General features: G+C 55.9%; 1 protein-coding gene across 1 annotated transcript in view; it reads right to left on the bottom strand.

The window, feature by feature from the left end:
* FBN3 (fibrillin 3) overlaps positions 1–15,680 on the bottom strand; it is a 75,951-nt gene extending 60,271 nt beyond the window's left edge. Inside the window, exons 1-5 of the mRNA XM_054174934.1 lie at positions 15,511–15,680; positions 8,819–8,901; positions 8,621–8,719; positions 4,616–4,711; positions 1,986–2,081 (exon numbers count right to left, since the gene is read on the bottom strand). Coding sequence (XP_054030909.1) covers positions 1,986–2,081; positions 4,616–4,711; positions 8,621–8,719; positions 8,819–8,901; positions 15,511–15,680 — 544 coding nt within the window. The remainder of the gene's footprint in view (positions 1–1,985; positions 2,082–4,615; positions 4,712–8,620; positions 8,720–8,818; positions 8,902–15,510) is intronic.
* Between the last annotated feature and the right edge of the window lie 5,085 nt (positions 15,681–20,765).

Here is a 20,765-nt window from a genome sequence, read left to right on the forward strand (position 1 = left end):
AGCCAAAGCCTCAGAGCCAGAGCCTCAGCCTTGCCCACAGTGCCCAACTGGAAACCCGACCTGGTCCCTCAGCCCAGGCTGCCTGGCTGGGGGACAGCAAAGCCACATGGCACTGAGAGTCCTCTTCTCACTGTGGCTCTTCCTGGAGCAATTTTGATTACCCCTGGCTGGGCAGCTGCCATGGGACAGCCTGAGGCTGACAACAAACCAGAGCTGGCTTTGTGCTTCCCTTCCAAATGGTTTTGCTACAGTAAGAGGTTTGGGTTGGGTTGGTTGGGTTTTTTTTCCATGGGAAACCTTAAGTTCTGGTCATCATTTTCCAGGTTTCTCTCCCAAGTGAGCCTGGGAACTAACCCATCAAAGCAGTTTGCACAGGTTGGGATCTTGACCTCTGGGAGTTTCAGGTCCATGCTCACTGGGAGATTCTCAGCCCTGATGACATCAGGAGTTGTAATTCAGGAACAAGTTCTGCCCCATGAGGGGAGGGGAACACTGGGACAGGTTGCCCAGGGAGGTGGCTGGGGTCCCATTCCTGGACATGTTCAAGGTGAGGCTCAACAGGGCTCTGAGGATGTCCCTGCTGGGTGCAAGGGGGGTGGACTGAGTGACCTTCAGAGGTCCTTTCCAACCCAACCCATTCTGTGACTATGATTTGTTTTTCAATGGTAACATGGAACTGACCTCCTTCCCCCAAAATGCCTCCTCCAGCACACAGCACAGGGCCAGGCCAGGCCAGAGATGGAGTTTTGAATTGGGTTCCAGCTGGGCAAAGGGAGCAGGGGGCTGCAGAAGTGGGCAGCAAAAGGCTCGCCCCCAGCCCCCAGCCGATGGAGCTCCTGCCTCAGCTGGCCAAGTCCTTGCAGAGCCAGCTGTGTGTGGTCCCAGCTCCACCTGCTGAACCCAGAACTCCAGCTGTGGCCTCCCCAGTGCCCAGCACCACTCCCCTGCTCCTGCTGGCCACGCTGTTCTGGACCCAAACCAGGATGCTGGTGGCCTTCTTGGCCACCTGGGCACACACTGGCCAACCCCTGGGGCTCATTCCACTGCCCCAAGCCTGCAGCTTATTCCACTGCCCCAAGCCTGCAGCCCTCATGGGGCTGTTGTGACCCGAGGGCAGGACCCAGCTCTTGACCCTGTTGAGCCCCATGCCATTGCTGCAGCCTGGCCAGGTCCCCCTGCAAAGACTGCGAGCTCCCCAGAGCTGCCCGGCCCGGTGCCCGCTGCAAGCCGCCCGAGGCTGCTCCCATCCCCTCCTGCAGGGCGCTCGGCCGCAGGGCAGTCGGCCGCAGGGCAGTCAGCCGCAGGGCAGTCGGCCGCAGGGCAGTCGGCCGCAGGGCAGTCGGCCGCAGGGCGCTCGGCCGCAGGGCGTTCGGCCGCAGGGCAGTCGGCCGCAGGGCGCTCGGCCGCAGGGCAGTCGGCCGCAGGGCGCTCGGCCGCAGGGCGCTCGGCCGCAGGGCAGTCGGCCGCAGGGCGCTCGGCCGCAGGGCGCTCGGCCGCAGGGCAGTCGGCCGCAGGGCAGTCGGCCGCAGGGCAGTCGGCCGCAGGGCGCTCGGCCGCAGGGCGCTCGGCCGCAGGGCAGTCGGCCGCAGGGCGTTCGGCCGCAGGGCAGTCGGCCGCAGGGCGCTCGGCCGCAGGGCGTTCGGCCGCAGGGCGCTCGGCCGCAGGGCAGTCGGCCGCAGGGCGCTCGGCCGCAGGGCGCTCGGCCGCAGGGCAGTCGGCCGCAGGGCAGTCGGCCGCAGGGCGCTCGGCCGCAGGGCGCTCGGCCGCAGGGCAGTCGGCCGCAGGGCGCTCGGCCGCAGGGCGCTCGGCCGCAGGGCGCTCGGCCGCAGGGCAGTCAGCCGCAGGGCGCTCGGCCGCAGGGCGCTCGGCCGCAGGGCAGTCGGCCGCAGGGCAGTCGGCCGCAGGGCGCTCGGCCGCAGGGCAGTCGGCCGCGGCCGGGGGACGGCTGGCGGCAGCAGGGGCCGTGCCGGGGCCCCGGGGCTTACCTCGCTCGCACTGGGGGCCGGTGAAGCCGTAGACGCAGGCGCAGCGGTTGGGGCCGATGCAGCGCCCTCCGTTCTGGCAGCCGTTCTCACACACCGCTGCTGGCACAGAGAGAGACAGAGCTCAAGCACCTCAGAGCTCCTGCAGGAACCCAGCTGGGGCTGCTGGAGCTTAGAATCGTGGACCTGTCAGGGACCCCAAGGCTCAGCCAGTCCCAACCCCCTGCCATGGGCAGGGACACCTCACACCACAGCAGGTTGCTCACAGCCACCTCCAGCCTGGCTGCAAACACCTCCAGGGATGAGGCTCTCACCACCCTCATGGGGAAGAGCTTCTTCCTCACATCCAATCTGAATCTCCCCACTCCTAGTTTTGCTCCATCCCCCCCAGCCCTATCACTCCCTGACACCCTCAGAAGTCCCTCCCCAGCTTTCTTGTAGCCCCCTGCAGATCCTGGGAGGCCACAAGGAGGTCTCCTCTTGGCTTGGGACTTCCCCTCCACCCATCAGGAGTCTCCTGCATCCAGTGGCCATACAGAGACAAATCTGGGGAGGGTTTGGTTATTCTTTTCTGGCCCCTGGAGAATTGCTTCCTGTTTATGAATGAAGCCTTTTATATCAGACCATCAGCTCCTGTTTCACTTGAGAGGATTTCCTGAGCTCTGGAATCTGGGCTCCTTCAGGTCAGCATTGGGATTTGAATGGCAAGGGCCAGGGGAACTGATAGAAATGAGGGGTGGGGGGAGCTGCATAGAGGCAAATGTTCAATGTGTGAGAAGAGCCAGAGAGGAGAGGGCTGCTCACTGCCAGCTGCCCAGAGCCAAGAACCAGGCTGCTCCCAGCTTCATGGAATGGGTTGGGTTGGAAGGGACCTTCAAGACCAGCCAGTGCCAACCCCCTGCCATGGGCAGGGACACCTCCCACCAGCACAGGTTGCTCAAGGTCTCATCCAGCCTGGCCTTGAGCACCTCCAGGGAGGGGGCAGCCACAGCCTCCCTGGGCAGCCTGTGCCAGTGCCTCCCCACCCTCACACTGATGATTTTCTCCCTGATCTCCAGGCTAGATCTCCCCTGCTGCAGTTTCAAACCATCTCCTCTCATCCTGGCCCAGCAGACCCTGGCAGAAAGTCCCTCTCCATCTTTCCCTTTGAATACTGAAGGGCTGCAGGGGCAGCACCACTTCTCCACAGGGCATCAGCAGCTGCAGGTCCTGACAGATGCCACCACCCTACTGAGATGCCAGCAGACTGCTCTGGCTGCTGGGACACCTCCCAAAGCTCCTCCACAGAATTTCACAGCTGCCCAGCACCACCAGGGCGCTGGAGATGAGAAGAATATAACCTGATGGAAGGTGAGGTCCTCAGCACCGTGAGCATCCTGGGCTGCTGGGAGGTGTCCCTGCCCCTGGCAGGGGGTTGGAGCTGGATGAGCTTGAAGGTCCCTTCCAAGCCAACCCCCACTGGATGAATCCATGAATCATCTGCAAGCCCTCAGGGTGGCCTTCAGTGGTCTGGTGCCAAGCTCTGGGCTGCAAGAGGCCAGGTGCTGCTGCACTGCAGAGCCTTGCACCCATCCTAGAGCCAAGGAAGCTGAGCTCTGCTGGGCTGGGCCCCTGCCAGTGGCACTCTCCCTTGCTCCCCACCCTGTCAGTGATGTCTTGCCAATATCTGAGCCATGATGAAAACTCTTCTGAGGACATTCTAGGTGGAGCTGGTAGCAGCACATCGTTAAGGTCACCTCTCACGTTCCACTCTAAGCCCTGGGTTGCTGTTACTTGATGGTTTGCCCAGGCTGGAGCTGCTCAGGGGGAGATGTTCCATCTGCTGAGCCTGCCTCTGCTCCAGCCCTCTGGAAAGCTGCAGCAGAGATGAATCAGTGGGAGCTGAGGAGCAGCTGAGGGGAACACAGCCCAACCTTAGGGCCAGTGGGGGCAAACTGGAGGCCAGGAGGTTCCATCTGAGCAGGAGGAGAAACTTCTTTGGTGTGAGGCTGCTGCAGGCCTGCATCAGGCTGTCCAGAGAGGCTGTGGAGTCTCCTGGTGTGGAGAGCTTCCAACCCCCCCTGGATGTGCTCTGTGTGACCTGCCCTGGGTGATGCTGCTCTGGCAGGGGGGTTGGACTCAGTCTCCAGAGGTCTCTTTCACCCCCAACCATTCTGTGACCTTTGAAAATGAACTCTCACAGACCTAGAACCTTGGAACTGGTGAGGCTGGGAGAGACCTCTGAGGTCATCGAGTCCAACCACTCACCAGAGCTCCCAGTCCCACCACTGCCACTAGCCCACACCCCTCAGCACCACACCAAGGTGGCTTTTAAACTCCTCCAGGGATGGGGACTCCACCACCTCCCCAGGCAGCCTCTTCCAGTGGGAGCCTCACCCAATCCCAGCATAGTGGGGGCTGGAAGGGACCTCTGGAGATCATCCAGCCCACCCCCCCTGCTAAAGCAGGGCACCCACAGCAGGCTGCATATGGCTGTGTGCAAGGTGACCTCTCCAGCTCTGAGGCTGTGTGGCCTTCCCCTCACCCTTCAGCTCTGCTGGCTTCAGGGGGGGCTGCAGGGGGGGCTGCAGGGGAGGTTTGCAGGGGAGGGCTGCAGGGGAGGGTTGCAGGGGAGGGGGGCTGCAGGCTCTTACGTTGTCCACAGTAGGTGCCAGTGTAGCCCTTCTGGCAGAGGCAGGACTCCTCGTTGCAGCTGCCACCATTCATGCATCTGACATTGCAGGTCTGGACTGTGGAGAAGAGCAGGGAAATGTCAGCTGGCAAGGAAAGAGCTGCTGGAGGTGGGAGGTGAGCACCTCAGGTGCAGTGAGAGTCCAAAGCCTTCTTGTCTCAGAGCAGAAGAGATTCACAGCCTGGGTTGGGCTGGAAGGGACCTCAAGGCTCATCCAGTTCCAACCCCCCTGCCCTGGCCAGGGACACCTCCCCCCAGCCCAGGCTTGCTCAGGGTCGCATCCAACCTGGCCTGGAACACTTCCAGGCTTGGAGCCTCCACAGCTTCTCTGAGCAACCTGTCCCAGGGCCTCACCACCCTCCTGGGGAAGAATTTCTTCCCCATGTCTCATCTCAGTCCAGCTTCTGGAGCCTTCTGGAGCCATCACCTCTCACCCTGCCACACTCTGTACCAAGCCCCTCTCCATCCTGAGCTGCTCATCTCAAAGCCTTCAGCTTCAAGCCTTGGGAGATGCTTCAGAAGAGCTTCTTTGGTGGAGTGAAAGCCAAAGCAAACCAAACAAGCCCAAAGCCATCAACTTGGCAGATATTGCTCTTCTTTTTTTCCTCCCAATCCCCCTGTGGCCTGTTGGTGAAACTCATTTCATCCAAGAGGGCTTTGGGAAGAATCTGAGCAGGGAAGCACAGCTCCTCTATTCTTTCTGGGTTCAGAGGGCAGCATTCCCACCAGATGATGACACCCTGGATGTGACAAATGCACTGGAGGAAAACAATAGCAAGAAAGGAGAGCCAGGAGCTTTCAGCCCCATGTAGACACCAACCCAGAGTGGCCTTTAACTGTTTCATCACTCCAGAGTTGAAGAAGAACCCAAAGAGGAGGTTTAAGGGACTTGGGGGTGCTGCTGGGGGAGAAGCTGGACAGGAGCCAGCAGTGGGCACTGGAAGGCCAAGGGCAGCCTGGGCTGCAGCCAAAGCAGTGTGGCCAGAGCTGGAAAGAGGATCCTGCCCCTCTGCTCTGCTCTGGGGAGACCTCACCTGCAGGGCTGGGTCCAGCTGTGGGGCACCAAACACAGGAAGCTGATGGAGAGGGGCCAGAGAAGGTCACAAAGATGCTGAGAGGGCTGGAGAACCTCTGCCATGGGGACAGGCTGAGAGAGTTCTCCTGCTCAGCATGGAGCAGGCTCCAGGGAGACCTTAGAGCTGCATTTCAATATCTGCAGGCAGGCTGGGGAGGGACTGCTCAGAAGGGGCTGTGGGGATAGGACAAGGAGCAGTGGTTTGGAAGTGGAGCAGGGCAGAGTTAGGTTGGACATCAGGAGGAAGTTCTGCTGTGAGCCACTGGAGCAGGCTGCCCTGTTGGAATCCCCTGAGGTTCCTCCCCACCCAGCTCCCCAGCCTGGCCAGCTCCCACTGCACAGCCTGCTGGGGTGTCCAACACTGCTCCCAGCTTGGCATCACCACTCCAAGGCTGTCACCTCGCTCCTAGGAAGCTTGGGAGGAAGGAGGAGTGGGAAGGGAGGTCTCAGGGCTTTGCTTTTGGAATGCTCAGCACATGTGCTCTACATTTACTCCATGCACTGCTGGTGTGGTTTGAATTAGTCATGATGTCTCCTCTTCTTCCTCTTGCTCCATGGCCAGAGGGCAGGCTGAATTCAGATGAAGGCTCCACCAGCCCTGAAGCCAAGCTTGGGGCTCCAAAGCACTGCCCAGGCTGTCAGCCATGAGACCTGCCTGGGAAAAGGCCCTGTGCCCAGCAGGTGCCCACCCTGCAGCCCTCACTGCAATCCCCCAGCCCTGGGAAAGCCACCACAGCCAAACTGGGAGGCTGCCCAGAGCCAGCAGCAAGTGCCAGGGCAAGAGGAAACAGCCTCAGGCTGTGCCAGGGGAGGTTCAGGCTGGAGGTGAGCAACAATTTCTTCCCAGGAAGGGTTCTCAGGCCCTGGCCCAGGCTGCCCAGGGAGGTGGTGGAGTCCCCAGCTAAAAGCCACCTTGGTGTGGTGCTGAGGGAGGTGGTGCAGTGGTGGCACTGGGAGCTCTGGGTGAGGGGTTGGCCTGGATGGTCTCAGAGGTCTCTCCCAACCTCCCCAGTTCCATCACTCCCTGGGTCTGTGGCTGACAGCTCACCCTGGTTAACCTTCCCAGGCTGGGATGGGATTGGCTTTGCTCTACAGCAGAGCTGAAGGGAAGGGGGGGACCAGGTGACCTTTGGAGGTCCCTTCCAACCAAGACCATTCTATGGCTCCACAGATGGCTGCAGCTGCTCCCCAGAGCCATCAGCAGTGGAGGCTACAGGCAGCTTCTCTGCCTGCTCCCTCACTTCTCCTATCCAAACAGCCCCTTGCAAATGACTCCCAAAATCTCTTCACTCCCCAAAGTAGGAAACCAAGAGGGTTTTTTCTGTGCTTTTTGTGTTATGACAGGCAGAGGCAGAGGGCTTTGATTGCCTCTGGAATGCACAGGCTGTCTGCTTTACCTCCCTGAAGCATTCATGATAAAGGCAGATCCAAACATCCCCTCAATGAATGCCAGATTTGATGAAGCCCCTGCAGAGGAACCCACCCCCACCCCCCCCTCCTCCCAACACAGCCTGAAATCCACCCCAGGCTCGGGGGAATGCCAGGGCTGTGCCCAAATGTATAGAGAGCTTACAGCATTCCTGACATTCCTCCCTGATTGCTTCCATATGGACCCTGCTCCAGAAACCTTTGTGCTTCCAGCACCTTCCTCCCTGCAGGGCTGGGAAATGGCTCTGGAGCAGAGCTCACCCAGCCCTGGTGCTGAGCACTGGGATGGGGGAATGACAGAAGGGGTTGGAAAAGACCTTCCAGTCCATCAGGCTCAACCCTGAACTCGGCACTGCCAGGGCACCACCAAGCCCTGGCCCTCAGCACCACATCTCCACCACTGCCCTGGGCAGCCTGGGCCTGGGTTTGGCAACCCTTTTGTGGATGAAGTTGTTCTTCACATCCAATGGAAAGCTCCCCTGGGGCAACTTGAGGCTTCTCATCCCATCACTTGTTCCTTGGGAGCAGAGGACAACTCTCATCTGGGTCCAACCTCCTTTCAGGCAGCTGTAGAGAGCAGTGAGGTCTCTCCTCAGCCTCCTCCAGACTGAACACCCCCAGCTCCCTCAGCTGCCCCTCCCCAGCTCTGTTCTCCAGACCCTTCCCCAGCTTCATTGCCCTTCTCTGCATCCCACAGGATTTCTCCCACCAAAGGAGCAGAAGTTGCAAGCAGATGGCAAATCTCTGGGAATCAAGGGCAGGGAGAGGACCTTCAGTGAAAGCATCACCAGCAATGAAAGCCTCCATGCCTGCTGCCCAAGTCCCATCAGAACCTGGCTGCCCAAACCCAGAACACTTCACTGATGCACAGAGGGCAACTTCCTTTCCTTGTGACTGGGAGACACAGAGCCCAGAGATGCTCTGGGCTGAGCACAACCAGCACCACCAAATGCCCCAAAGCTGCTCTGGGCTGAGCACAACCAGCAGCACCAAATGCCCCAGGGCTGAGCACAACCAGCAGCACCAAATGCCCCAGGACTGAGCACAACCAGCAGCACCAAATGCCCCAGGGCTGAGCACAACCAGCAGCACCAAATGCCCCAGGGCTGAGCACAACCAGCAGCATCAAATGCCCCAGATCTGAGCACAACCAGCAGCACCAAATGCCCCAGGACTGAGCACAACCAGCAGCACCAAATGCCCCAGGACTGAGCACAACCAGCAGCACCAAATGCCCCAGGGCTGAGCACAACCAGCAGCACCAAATGCCCCAGAGCTGAGCAGAATCTTCAGCACCAAATGCCCCAGAGCTGAGCACAACCAACACCACCAAATGCCCCAGAGCTGCTCTGGGCTGAGCAGAGCCAGCAGCTCCAGAAGCCCCAGAGCTGAGCACAACCAGCAGCTCCAGGAGCCCCAGAGCTGCTCTGGGCTGAGCAGAGCCAGCAGCAGAAGTCCTCTTACCTCCGGCCGAGCCGCAGTTGGGTGAGAGCTGTCCGTTGGAGCATGTGCACATGTTTGGCCGTGAACAAAAGCCATCCCCGCAGGAGTTCCTGCAGATTGCTGCAAGAGGAGGAGGACACAGCACAGTTAGCACCCTGGGAGCTTGCCCACAGCTGTGGTTTGTGCTGCTTGGTGGCCTGCACGGGGCTGGCTACTCACGGACGATGCATTGGTTCCCTCCGGGCAGCGTCTTCCAGCCGGGGCAGCAGTAGGAGTGGAACCTGGAGCCACAGACGTTGGGGCTGCAAAGGAAAAGCAACATCTGGCCTGGGGTTTGGGCAGTGCAAGCTCAGCTTCTGCTCTTCGTGGTGGTTAGAAGGTCCTTGAACAGGACAGGCTGTGCTGGATGACTCTGGGCAATGAGGGATGCTGCCCAGAGCAGGTTTTGGTTGGAAGAGACCCTTAAGGTCAAGCCCAAGCTAAAAGGAGGTTGTAGCAAGGTGGGGTTGGCCTCTTCTCCCAAGGGACAAGGGACAGGACAAGAAGAAATGGCCTCAAGGTGCTCCAGGGGAGGTTTAGGTTGGGCACAAGAAGAAATTTCTTCACTGGAAGGGTTCTCAAAGCCTGGCCCAGGCTGCCCAGGGGGGTGGCTGAATCCCCATCCCTGGAGGGGTTTCAGAGCTGCAGAGCTGTGGTGCTGAGGGCCATGGTTCAGCCCCAGCCTTGGCAGAGGTAGAGTTGGGCTGGGTGAGCTTAAAGGTCTTTTCCAACCAAAAAAAGTCTGGCTCCATCCTCTTGCCCCCCACCCATTAGCTCCTGCTGAGCATTGCTCAGATCCCCTCTGGGGCTGCACTTCTCCAGGCTCAACAGCCCCAGGGCTCCTCCAGAGATGCTCCATAAACCAAGGCAGAAGAAAATGGCAGCTGAATGAAGCTGATAATGAAGGAGGGATCTTTAACCATGGTGGCAAGCACCACCTCCTCCTCCAGGACAATCAGCCAAGGACATCAGCAAGCTGTTCACAGGGATCTTGGGAGAGGTCCTGGACACCCTGGTACTTACCCAGGGTCCCCAATTGTTCCTCCCAGACCAAACTTTGCTGAGCATATGCTAAGAATTAGCAGAGTTTCAAACCAAACCATGGGGAGAACCCATTTTGAATGGCTTGGAATTAATGGTGTCACAGCAATGACCTAGAGGGAGAATGAAATTGGATTCCAAAGCAATAACTCAAAGAGGAGAAGGGGGGGGGGGAAGGAAAAATAACCTCTTCAGCAAAGCTGTGACAAAATTGCTTTGGCAAATTAATAGCAGCTCTCTAAGGCTTGGGAAATACAAGCTGGAAAGTCCTTGTTCTCATCAGGGGGAAGGTGTGGAGCAAAGGCACCTCACTGGCAAACAGCACCCTGCAGCCTGGGGTTGTGGTTGAAGAGCTAAGATTGGGAAAGTCAAGGTGAGAGCAAAAAAAAAGCACTGAAATGCAAGGAACTTGCCCACAACAGAAGCAGAGATTTGTCAGCTGGGAAAGACCTCTGGGGTGGAGTCCAACCAGCAGCCCAACCCCACCCTGGCCACCACACCATGGCCCCAGCTGCCATGGCCACAGGTTCCTTGAACCCCTCCAGGGCTGGGGACTCCACCAGCTCCCTGGGCAGCCTGTGCCAATCCCTGACCACTCTTGCAGCAAAGAAATTGTTCCTCATCTCCAACCTGACCCTCCCCTGGCACAATTTCAGGCCACCTCTCACCTGATACTTGGCAGATGAGACCAACCCCACCTCACTGCAGCCTCCTCTCAGGGAGCTGTAGAGAGCAATGAGGTCTCCTCTCAGCCTCCTTTTCTCCAGGCTAAACACCCCCAGCTCCCCCAGCTGCTCCTCCCCAGACCCTTCCCCTGAGCCTCCTTTTCTCCAGCCCAAGCCACTCCAGGTCTGGAGTGTCCATTCCCAGCTGGGTGTTCTTTTTCCCGTGGCTGCAGGAGTGGGTGAAGACCTTCATGCACTGAGGACACAGCTGGGGGTCAGCAGGATGCTCAGGATGACCTGACTTTGCTTTTGGATACCTTCTGAGCCTCCAAAGTGCCCTCAGCCTGGACCCCCCAGGCTGTGCTGCCTGCCCTCTCCTACCTTCAGCACCGAGGACAACCCTGCTGGGGTCACCCGAGGCATCTGACAATCCCTGGCAGCCCTGAGTCCTTCCCAGCTGCTTGCTCAGCCAGCAGGCAGCAGCTCCCTGCCCTGGGCTGTGTTTCCCAAGCTGCTAACAGAATCAGGCTGCTGCAGCACCAGCCAGCTGCCACTCCTGCGGTGTCCCCACGGGCAGGCTGGCACCTCGGGCAGCCTTGTGGGCTGGGCTGTCTCCCAGTCCCTTCCCATGCCTCCAGCTGCCCTGGGGACTTGGGGGGAGGCTTCCCTTGCCAGCTCCCTGAGTTGCCACAGCACATGGCCACAGCTCTGCTCTTGGTGGGGTTTTTTCTCTTGGCATCTCCCAGTTCTCAGCTGCAGCCTTTGGTGCCACCCATGGAAACTCAGCCCTGGCCCCTCCTTATCTCCACAGTTCCATTGTTCATTCATGCAAGGTCAGGCTTGATGGGGCCCTGAGCAACCTAGCTGGAGATGTCCTGCTCACTGCAGGAGGATCTGGACCAGATGACTTTTGAGGGTCCCTTCCAACCTGATGCATTCTGTGACTCTATTTGAAGTGGCCCAAGGGAAGTGGCGGAGTCCCCAGCCCTGGAAGGATTTCACAGCTATGGAGATGTGGTGCTGAGGGCCCATGGTTTGGTGGTAAGGTGACAGTGCTGGGTGCATGGGTAAGGGTTTGAAACTAGAGCAGAAGAGGAGGCTCAAGTCAGAAGTTTCCAGCTGCTGCCTTCATTTTGCTCCTCCTTGCTTTGTAGTGTTCCACTTCTGGCTGGGTGGAGAAACCCCAAGATCCACACCTGTGGAGGACATGGAGCTGGAAGCAGCTGAAATGTGCTCCAGGAGCAACTGGATGAGAGTGAGAGAGGCTCCAGCTGCAGGATGACTCAAGTGAGGTTTGCTCACACTAAGCCCAAGTCTGGGAGCACAGAGCCCCACGTCCTGCCCAGGGCAGGAATGTGGTGTGGGAAGGCAGGAAAGATCCCAGAATCCCAGCATGGTGGGGGGTGGAAGGGACCTCTGGAGCTCATCCAGTCCAACCTCTCTGCTCCAGCTGGGCACCCACAGCAGCTTGCCCAGGAACACATCCAGGTGGGGTTGGAAGCTCTGCAAAGAAGGAGACTCCACAGCCTCCCTGGGCAGCCTGCTGCAGGGCTCCAGCAGCCTCACACCACAGCAGCTCTGCCTTGTGTTTAAGTGACAGAGGTGCTAGAGTCTGACCAGGCTCTTCCTCATCCTTTTTAAGCAGAGGTGCCCCTTGCAGAAGAAGAGTCCTCTGGGCATCCCTGACCTCTCTCTTTCACCACCTAACCCAACACTTAGAGTGCAATGGGGCAGAATATTTCTCTTGGAGGGATCCCACAGCAACCATCTAGGTCCAGCCTGGGGGCAACCAAAGCAGCACAAGTCCACCTCAGCCAACAGTTTCTAGAGAGTCCTGGAGTCCTCCTTGGCTGCACCTGCTTGCAGTTTCTCTTGGTGTAGTTAAGGACATCCACCACAAACTGCTTTTCACCATTTACACCACCACAGCTCCTGGCTGCCTCCACTGAGCCCCCACAGCCCGCAGCAGAGAGGCTGCTTGCACAAACTCCAAGCTCAAGGTAAGAAATGAGACCTTTCAGCTTCCACTGCCTCCCTGCTTCTTACTCCAAACAAGTTCTCTACAGCTCCAAGGGCAAGAAATCAGTTCCTTAAGGAAAGAGAAGCTGAGCTGCTGCCTTTCAGGGACCCCACTCAGGGGTGGGGAGGAAATGAAAACCTCTCAGCAGAGTTACAGCAGCAGAGGTTTGCTGAGCCCCACTCGGGGCTCACTTCTCTCAGAGTCAGCTGAAACATCCTCCTGGAGCTGGAGACTTGGGATTGCTTGAGTCCAACCCTAACCCAAAGCCCTCAGAGACCCTCCAGTCCAGCCAGCAACCCAACACCACTGGGGCCACCAAACCCTGTCCCCAGGGGCCATGGCCACACATTTCTTGCACACCTCCAGGGCTGGGGACTCCACCACCCGCCCTGGGCAGCCTGTGCCAATCCCTGACCGCTCTTGCAGCAAACAAATTGCTCCTCACACCTCCCCTGCCCCTCCCTGCCTTTTGGTGGCTCAGAGCAAAGCCAGAGGTGTGACAAACGCCTCTCCACCCGGCCCTGCTCCATCCATCTTCTCAATGGCAGTGGCCATGCCATAATTAATGGGCTTGACATAATTAGTTGTGTTTCAAGTCAGGCTGTAGCTGAGCTTTTTTATTCCTACTCGAACAAACAGGCAAGCCAGGAACTTCCAGGAAGCCCTCCAGGAGCCAAAGAGCTCAGCTGCCTGCAGACTAATCATCTTTGCCTTTCCCCTTTGTTAAACACATTCCTGCTCTTGGAAACTGTTCAATAGTTCATTAAAGTTAATAATCCCATTCAAATCCTGCCCCAGAAATGGATTTGTCAGCGCTGGGCCCTTCAGGAGAGGGTCAATTCAAATTGTCTCTGCCTTAATGAGTTTAAGGACAGCTTAGATCGGGGCTCTGGCTGTGATTTAGGGCTCCAGGTTGCTTGCTTAATGGTTATTTGTGCAAGCATTGGGGCTGCTTGGTTTGACATTTAGTTCATGCTTGGCATTTAGTTCATCCTTTCCCCATTATTAAAGGGGATCAGGATGGGAAACCAGCTCCAAATAAACACATTTCCAGCAGGAACCTGCACAGCCCTTCCCCTCCTGCATTGCTGGAGCCTCTCCCACACGACCAGACCTCCACAACCGCCCTCCTGCCCAGCCAGGTCACTCCAGCCACCAGAACAGGGCTTGAGTTGGGCACCTCGGGGTTCCCAGAGAACAGCTTCACACCAGGAGCTCTGCAGCAATAAAGGATTCTGTGCCTTTCTCTTAGTACTAATTGACCAAGAGTTCACAGAACCATGGACTTGTTTTGGTTGGAAAGTCCTTTCAGGGCATCCACTCCAACCAGTCTCTAACTCTGCCAAGGCTGGGGCTGAACCATGGCCCTCAGCACCACAGCTCTGCAGCTCTGAAACCCCTCCAGGGATGGGGATTCAGCCACCCCCCTGGGCAGCCTGTGCCAGGCTTTGAGAAACTTTCCAGTGAAGGAGTTTCTTCTAATGTCCAACCTAAACCTCCCCTGAGGCAACCTGAGGCCATGTCCTCTTATCCTGTCCCTTGTTCCCTGGGAGCAGAGCCCAACCCCACCTGGCTGCAGCCTCCTCTCAGGGAGCTGTGGAGAGCACTGAGGTCTCCCTCAGCCTCCTCTTCTCCAGGCTGAACACCCCCAGCTCCCTCAGCTGCTCCTCCCCAGCCCTGCTCTCCAGACCCACCCTCAGCTTTGTTCCCTTCTCCGGACCTTCTCCAGCCCCTCAGTCAGAGTGAGGAGCCCACTCGTGATGTTCTTCTGCCCACTAACACCCTGTGATCCTGTGCCCCGTCCAACCCAAGCCATTCTGTGATTCCATGATCAGGGAGGTTCAGGTTGGACATCAGGAACAATTTCTTCCCCAGAAGAGTTGTCAAGCCCTGGCCCAGGCTGCCCAGGGCGGTGGTGGAGTCTCCATCCCCGGAGAGGGGCAAGAAGAGAGTCACACCGGGGGAGACCCCGTGTGTCCCTGCCAGGAGAAGGAGCTAATGACTGCTGTTAGGAGCTGGTTTAGCAGCCCAAGCCCCCAGGCCAGTTGCTGTCCATCCTTCCCCAGTCCCTGCCTGAGCAGGAGGGAGTGGCCACAGGCGCTGGAATTCCAAGAGCAGCTGTGGCCAGCCCCACAGCCCAGCTCCAGGCCAGCTCCGAGCTCCAGCTCCAGCCCAAACAGCACATCTGACTGTCTGGGCTGAAGGCGCAGCAGCTCCAAGCCCATTCAAGCGCTGGAGGAGGCTGGCTGGGGCCCGGCTCGGCGCGTGTGTCACGTTCTGCTCCCTGCCTGTCCACTCACACAGGAACATTTTCCAGGAACTGCAGCCAGGCAGACTTAAAATAACCCAGAATGGATGCTGGGGCCAGGAACCATCTTGAGAGCATGCAAACATGCTCCAGCACCAGCTGCAGGGCTTCCTAGCTGAGCCCTGCCTCCCTCCCGAGGTGGAAAATGCTCTTGGGTCCAGCTCTTGCACCAATTTGTCTGGAGAGGAGACCACAAACCACAGCTCTGCTGCACAACAAGGGGCTCAGTGTGACACCTGCCCACCAGCAGCAATCACAGAGCTGTTTTGCTTGGAACAGACCTGGCAGACCGAGTCCAACCATCAACCCAATGCTGTCAAGTCCACCGCTAAGCCATGTTCCCGGCACCACATCTCCACGGCTTTGAAACCCCTCCAGGGCTGGAGACTCCACCACCTCCCCGGGCAGCCTGGGCCAGGGCTTGACAAACCTTGCAGGGGAGAAGTTGTTCCTCGTGGCCAAGCTACACCTCCCTGGTCACAGACTCATAGAATGGGTTGGGTTGGAAGGGACCTTCACGATCATCCAGTTCCAACCCAGGGACACCTCCCACCAGCCCAGGCTGCTCAAGGTCTCTTCCAGCCCGGCCTCAAACACCTCCAGGGAGAGGACATCCACAGCCTCCCTGGGCAAAGCAGCAGAGGCCAGCTTAGAGCTCTCTGCTCTCACGGAGACCTTCTTGCTCCTTCCCTTCTGGCCTGAGCTTTCCTCTTCCTGCAGGTCTGCAGAGCAGACTCCCTCCCGGGCTCAGGAGAGGACAATTCCCTCACCACACCTGTGGTGCTGTGACCATCACCCAAGTTCTGCTTCATAACAGAGCAAAGAAGATCCAACTTACCCTCGTAAGCTGTCCTGGCCTCTTCTCCTCACTCTGTTTGGTGGTGGCCTCTCCTCATAGCCTGCAAATCTGTCTGTCTGCAAGTCCCCTTCGTATTGCCCCTGGGCTCTCTCCACATACATCACTGCTGTACATCCCAGCATGAACCTGGCCAGCCATAGCACCCCCATGATGGCACCGAGTCCTCAGCTCCTCCAGCTGCCCCAAAAGCTTCTTCCAGCTGCAGGCTCTGCGCTGCCTTGGTGGAGGATGGGTTTGGGCAGCAGCCCCTAAGTGCCCAGGTGCCGTCCTGCTGCTCCCTTGCTAGAAGCAAAGAGAGAGGAAAGAGAAGAGACACAAAAATGTTCTTCAGGGCTTTCACATTCTGAAAGTGGTCAGTCAAGCCAAGCAGCTCCTCCCCAGAGTTCCCCCAGCAGGGTCAGAGAGTCCCACCAAGCTTGGCTCCCTGCAGCCAACACGTCCACCCCACCGCAGCACTGCCAAACCTCTCTTCCCCAAGAGCTGGAGACAAAGGGAAGACCTCCCAGGGCCATGGCTCTGCCCTTGCAATCCAAATTCCTGCCCTCCTGATGGAGAAACCAAGTGACAGAAGCACATCTGCCCTGGGGCTGCCCTTGCTGGCAGGTTAGGGCTCTGACCTCAGCAGAGAGCCTTGGTTCAGAGAGCCACAGGACCTGCAGGGCTGTGGAGCAAGAGAACATGAGGAAAGAGCAGACCCTGTTCAGGGACCTTCTCCCCAGGTGCCACAGCTCTGGTGTACTGCATCACGTTCCAGACAGGCCATGGCACAGGGAACAGCCTCCCAGGTACCTGCTGGCTGGCTAAGGGCAGTAGTCTGCTGGCAAACCCATCAGAGGGATGAGGACACCAGTGCTGAGGTGGACAAAAGGGTCCCTGCACAGCTGGGGCTGGAGCATGAGCCCTTGGGGCACCAAGCCAAGCCTGGTTTGCATGGAGGATGAAGAGAGAGAGAAGATGGAGGGGTGGGCATGCTGGAGGCACCACACAATACCAGGTTGGAAAGGAGAGCTCCTGAGCTGGGACAGGCAGACAAGCATGAGAGGCCATGGAGAGGAGGAGGATGCAGGGTCCAAAGCCTCTGTGGAGGGGGTGGGGGCCAGTGGAGGCATCCAGGAGACCCCTCACAGCCCCAGCTGTGGACACACCTTGGGACCAGCACAGCACAGCCCAGAGTGGGCACCAGCAACTGAACCTACAGGCTGCCCATGCTGGGCAGGGGCCAGATCCTGAGTCACACCAGGGCAGGTCCTCAGCCATTCCCCAGAGATGCTCTGCCCCAAGCCAGTCCATCCTGAGAGACAAAGCCCTTTCTGCTTCTCCTGGGGGTCAGGAGCAGAGCCAAGGGGCAGAGCCCAGAGGGAAGCTGGGCACCAGCCCTTGCCATGAGGTGCTGAGCAGAGAAGGAGCCCACAGCCACCCCTGGAGCAGCTTCATCTGAGTCCTCACAACCATGCTGGGGCTGAGATGCTCCAGACACTGAGTGTGCAGCCCTGGGCAAGGGGTGCAGAGCCTGGCACACCACAGACCTCCCCCCTAGAGTCACTGGTGGTACCCTGGGGGGGGCCAGCTGGGGCTGAGGGTGCCAAGGTGGGTGCCAGGAGCCGGCAGGGCTGTGGGGCCAGGGGTGGGAGCACAGGGAGGCTCTGGGCAAGCCTGAGGAGAAACGGATGGTGAAGGAATGTGCTCCACAGGCTGTGCCCCCTTCTCCTGCTCCCTCCTCTGCCTCCCTCCAGCCCCTTCATCTCCCCCTTCCCTCACGGCTCTCCTCTCTGCCTGGCAAAAGGGGGCTGGGGAAGCCCTTTGCAGGGTCAGAAGGCAGCAGCTCTCCCCTCAACACCCCAAAAGTGGATTCCTGCAGGGAGGACTCCTCTCAGGTCTCCCCTTCCCACCTCCAGAGTGGAAATCATCTGCAGCTTCTGGGCTGAGCCTCCCCTAACTGTCCCCCACAGCTTTCCCACAGCAGCACTTTCCAGTCCCAGCCTGGCCCCAGAGCAGGCAGGAAAAAAAAAGAGGGGAGGGTGGGGGGGAAGATAAAAATCAGCCCAGACAAGGAAATATCTGAAAGGGGAGGGGGGGGAAAGAGCTAAACAAATACACTGTGAAATAAACTCAAAAAGAAATAGGGGCTCAGTGAAACAAAAAAAGGTGAATCGATTAAAATGAAATCAATTGAAAGTCAATGAAAGAGTTAAATCAATCAGAGAGTTAAGGAAGAAGAAGTTAACTCGATGTGAAAAGTAAATCACTTTAAAGTTCAATGGGGAAAAGCATGTAAAAATAAATGAATTAAGTACAAATGTGACCAAAAAATGACCAAAATGCTACCAACAAATTTAAAAGTCCATTTCAAAAGGAAATAAATGAGAAAGAAATGTGAGAAAGAAAGAAATGCATTAAAGGAAAGGCATTAAAGGAAAGGCATTGAAAGTACATTAAAATAAATAACATACACTAAAATAAATACATTAAAAATAAATAAACGAAAATAAATGCATTAAATAAATGCAAAGAAATGAAAAGAAATAAAATAAAAGAAATAAAATCAATTTTAAAACTAAAATTAAAAATAAATGCATTAAAGTACCTAAAAATAAATACACTAAAAATAAGAAATCCATTAAAAAGAAGAAATACTTTAAAAAGAAGAAATACATTAAAAAGAAGAAATACATTAAAAATAATAAATACATTAAAAAGAAGAAATACATTAAAAATAAGAAATACTTAAAAAGAAGAAATACTTAAAAATAAGAAATACTTAAAAATAAGAAATACATTAAAAATAAGAAATACTTAAAAAGAAGAAATACATTAAAAATAAGAAATACTTTAAAATAATACTTAAAAATAAGAAATACCTTCCAAAAAATAAATACCTTCAAAATAAAACTGAAAATCAATAAATTCGAATTGAAAGAAATTTAAAAGTTAAAGAAATGTGCAAAAAAAAGGAAATAAATAAAGAGCTGAAAAGTTGACCTGAATGAAACAGTGACATTAAAAAAAAAACCCACCCTTAAATACAAGCCCCAAACTCCCTCCCAGTGCTCTCAGGGTCCCAGCTGGGAGGCTCGGCAGGGCAGAGATTTTTTTTTTCCAGGCTCTACCATTCCAGCTGCAGAGAATGAGAGAGAGAAGAGAAGAGAGGGAAGGGGAAAAGGCAGAGGGCTGGGAGCAGAGACAAAGAAAGTGCCCTGCCGGCAGCCCTGGAGCTGGGCTCCGCTCGCACGCCGCGGGCTGGGGTAAGGTTATCCTCAGGCAGACAAAAGGGAGACAGGGAAGAGATGAAGGTGAGGGGGGGGGAGGGGGAGGTGGAAAAAAAGTCCAAAAGTAGTGAAATGCGCAAAGGTTGGGGTTGGTTTTTTTTTTGCACTTGAGGAGATCCGCAGCCCGGGTGCCGCGGAGGGGAATCCAGATGCATTCCTTCCCCTTTCGGAGGAGCCTGACAAATGATCGATACCCAGGCACGGACCCTGGGAAGCCTTCACACGAGAGCGTGGAAAAAGTCATTTACGGCGGGGGGGGGGGTGGGGGTTGGAAAGACTTCCCAAAAGTGTTTAAAAAATTAAAAACTAAAAAAAAAAAAAAAGCAAGAGAGAAAGGCTCAGAAATCTTTTTGCAGCTCTGAGAAATCAAACCCCACACCCACCCCCCCTGCCCCCCCACCCCCAGCAAAGAGACACAGAGAGAGAGAGAGAGAGAGGATCGATCGCTCCCCTTCCAATCCCGTTTGAAAGAGATTTTCTTCAGCGGAAAAAAAAAAGTTTGGAAGGCAAAGAGGTTTCCAAACGAACTCAGGGCTTGGAGTGGGCGAGTTGGAAAGGGGAAATAAATAAATAAATGAAATGATAAAAGGAAATCGGTTCAGGCAAGAAAGATAGATAGATAAATAAATAAATAAATACATAAAACCAAACCACGAACCGGGCAAGAGAGAAACAAAATCAGGCAGAGGAGAATAAAAGAGAGAAATCAGCTCGCAGCTATCTGCAGCTCTGCAGGGCAGTCGCCGGGGTTGTTTAGGTTTGTTTGTTTGCTTTTAAATACCTTCAGGTCCTGGAGCTGGTGATGTGCCCCAGAGCTCCTTTGTTTAGTGGAGAGCTGGGTCAGAAAAGAAGGGAATAAACCCCCTCACTCCTGAAGGAGGGAAGAAAAGGTACAGCCTCATCCAAATTGGACAGGGGGAGGGCCTGAAAAGGGGTGCAAGGAGGAGTGGGAGCAGAGAGGACAACCCTACCGCATTCTTCAGCCAAGAGTTTTCCAACTCCGAGGAGGGGCTGGGGGGGAGAGGTTGGGTTTAGCCAGAGCCCGGCTGGCTGCAGACACCATTATCACCTTCCCAGCCCTGGGCTCGCTGGGGTGGCTTCATTAGGGACCTAATGTGGGGGGGGGGGGCTGCTTGTCCCAAAGGCAGGCTGGAGCCGCAGGAGGACATTAGGAACAGTCACTGCACATCAAAGGGGCTGGGGGCGAGGGGGGGAGAGGGGGGGTGGAAATAATGAAATAATTCAGTTTCAATTTGGGACTTAATTTCCTTTTTCTGGGGTGGGTGGGTGTGGGGTTTGGGGCTTTTTTTTAATGCTGGTGTGCTAGCAGCAAAAAAAAAAAGGGGGGGGGGGAGGAATCAAGCAAAAAGGGACAGATTTTAAGTTAAAAAAAAATAGAGTTCAAGTAAAAAGGATTTCAAGTGAAAAGAAAAGAGTTCAAGTGAAAAGAAAAAATATTTTGAGGCAAAAAAAGAAGGATTTTGAGGCAAAAAATGGAGGATTTTGAAGCAAAAAAATTGAGGGTTTTAAGGCAAAAAAATGAGGATTTTGAGGCAAAAAATAGAGGATTTTGGGGCAAAAAAAGAGAAGGATTTTGAGGCAAAAAATAGAGGATTTCGAGGCAAAAAAAGAAGGATTTCAGGTAAAAATCACTTTTCTTGCTGATCATTTCCTCCACCTAAACGATTAAGGAAAGAGATGGCTTGAGGGAAAGGTGACCCAGCTCAGGACTTTCATCCTCAGGAGTTACCTCAGCTGCAGCCAAGGATAAAATCCTGGCAGTTTCAAGCATTTGCTCCTAAAAAAAGTAAGGAAAAAAGAAACAAAAGAGCAACTGTTGATGATGTTGAAGTCTTTTTCCCAAGGCAGAAGTTGAACTCTCAGCTCCCAATCCCATCCCACTCTGGCTCCATGCAAAAAAAAAACCACCCACCCTTCATATTTCTTCTGTCTCTTGCTTTAGGACTC

The sequence above is a fragment of the Dryobates pubescens genome, chromosome 31, assembly GCF_014839835.1.
Source record: "Dryobates pubescens isolate bDryPub1 chromosome 31, bDryPub1.pri, whole genome shotgun sequence".
In the NCBI taxonomy this organism is placed as follows: Eukaryota; Metazoa; Chordata; class Aves; order Piciformes; family Picidae; genus Dryobates; species Dryobates pubescens.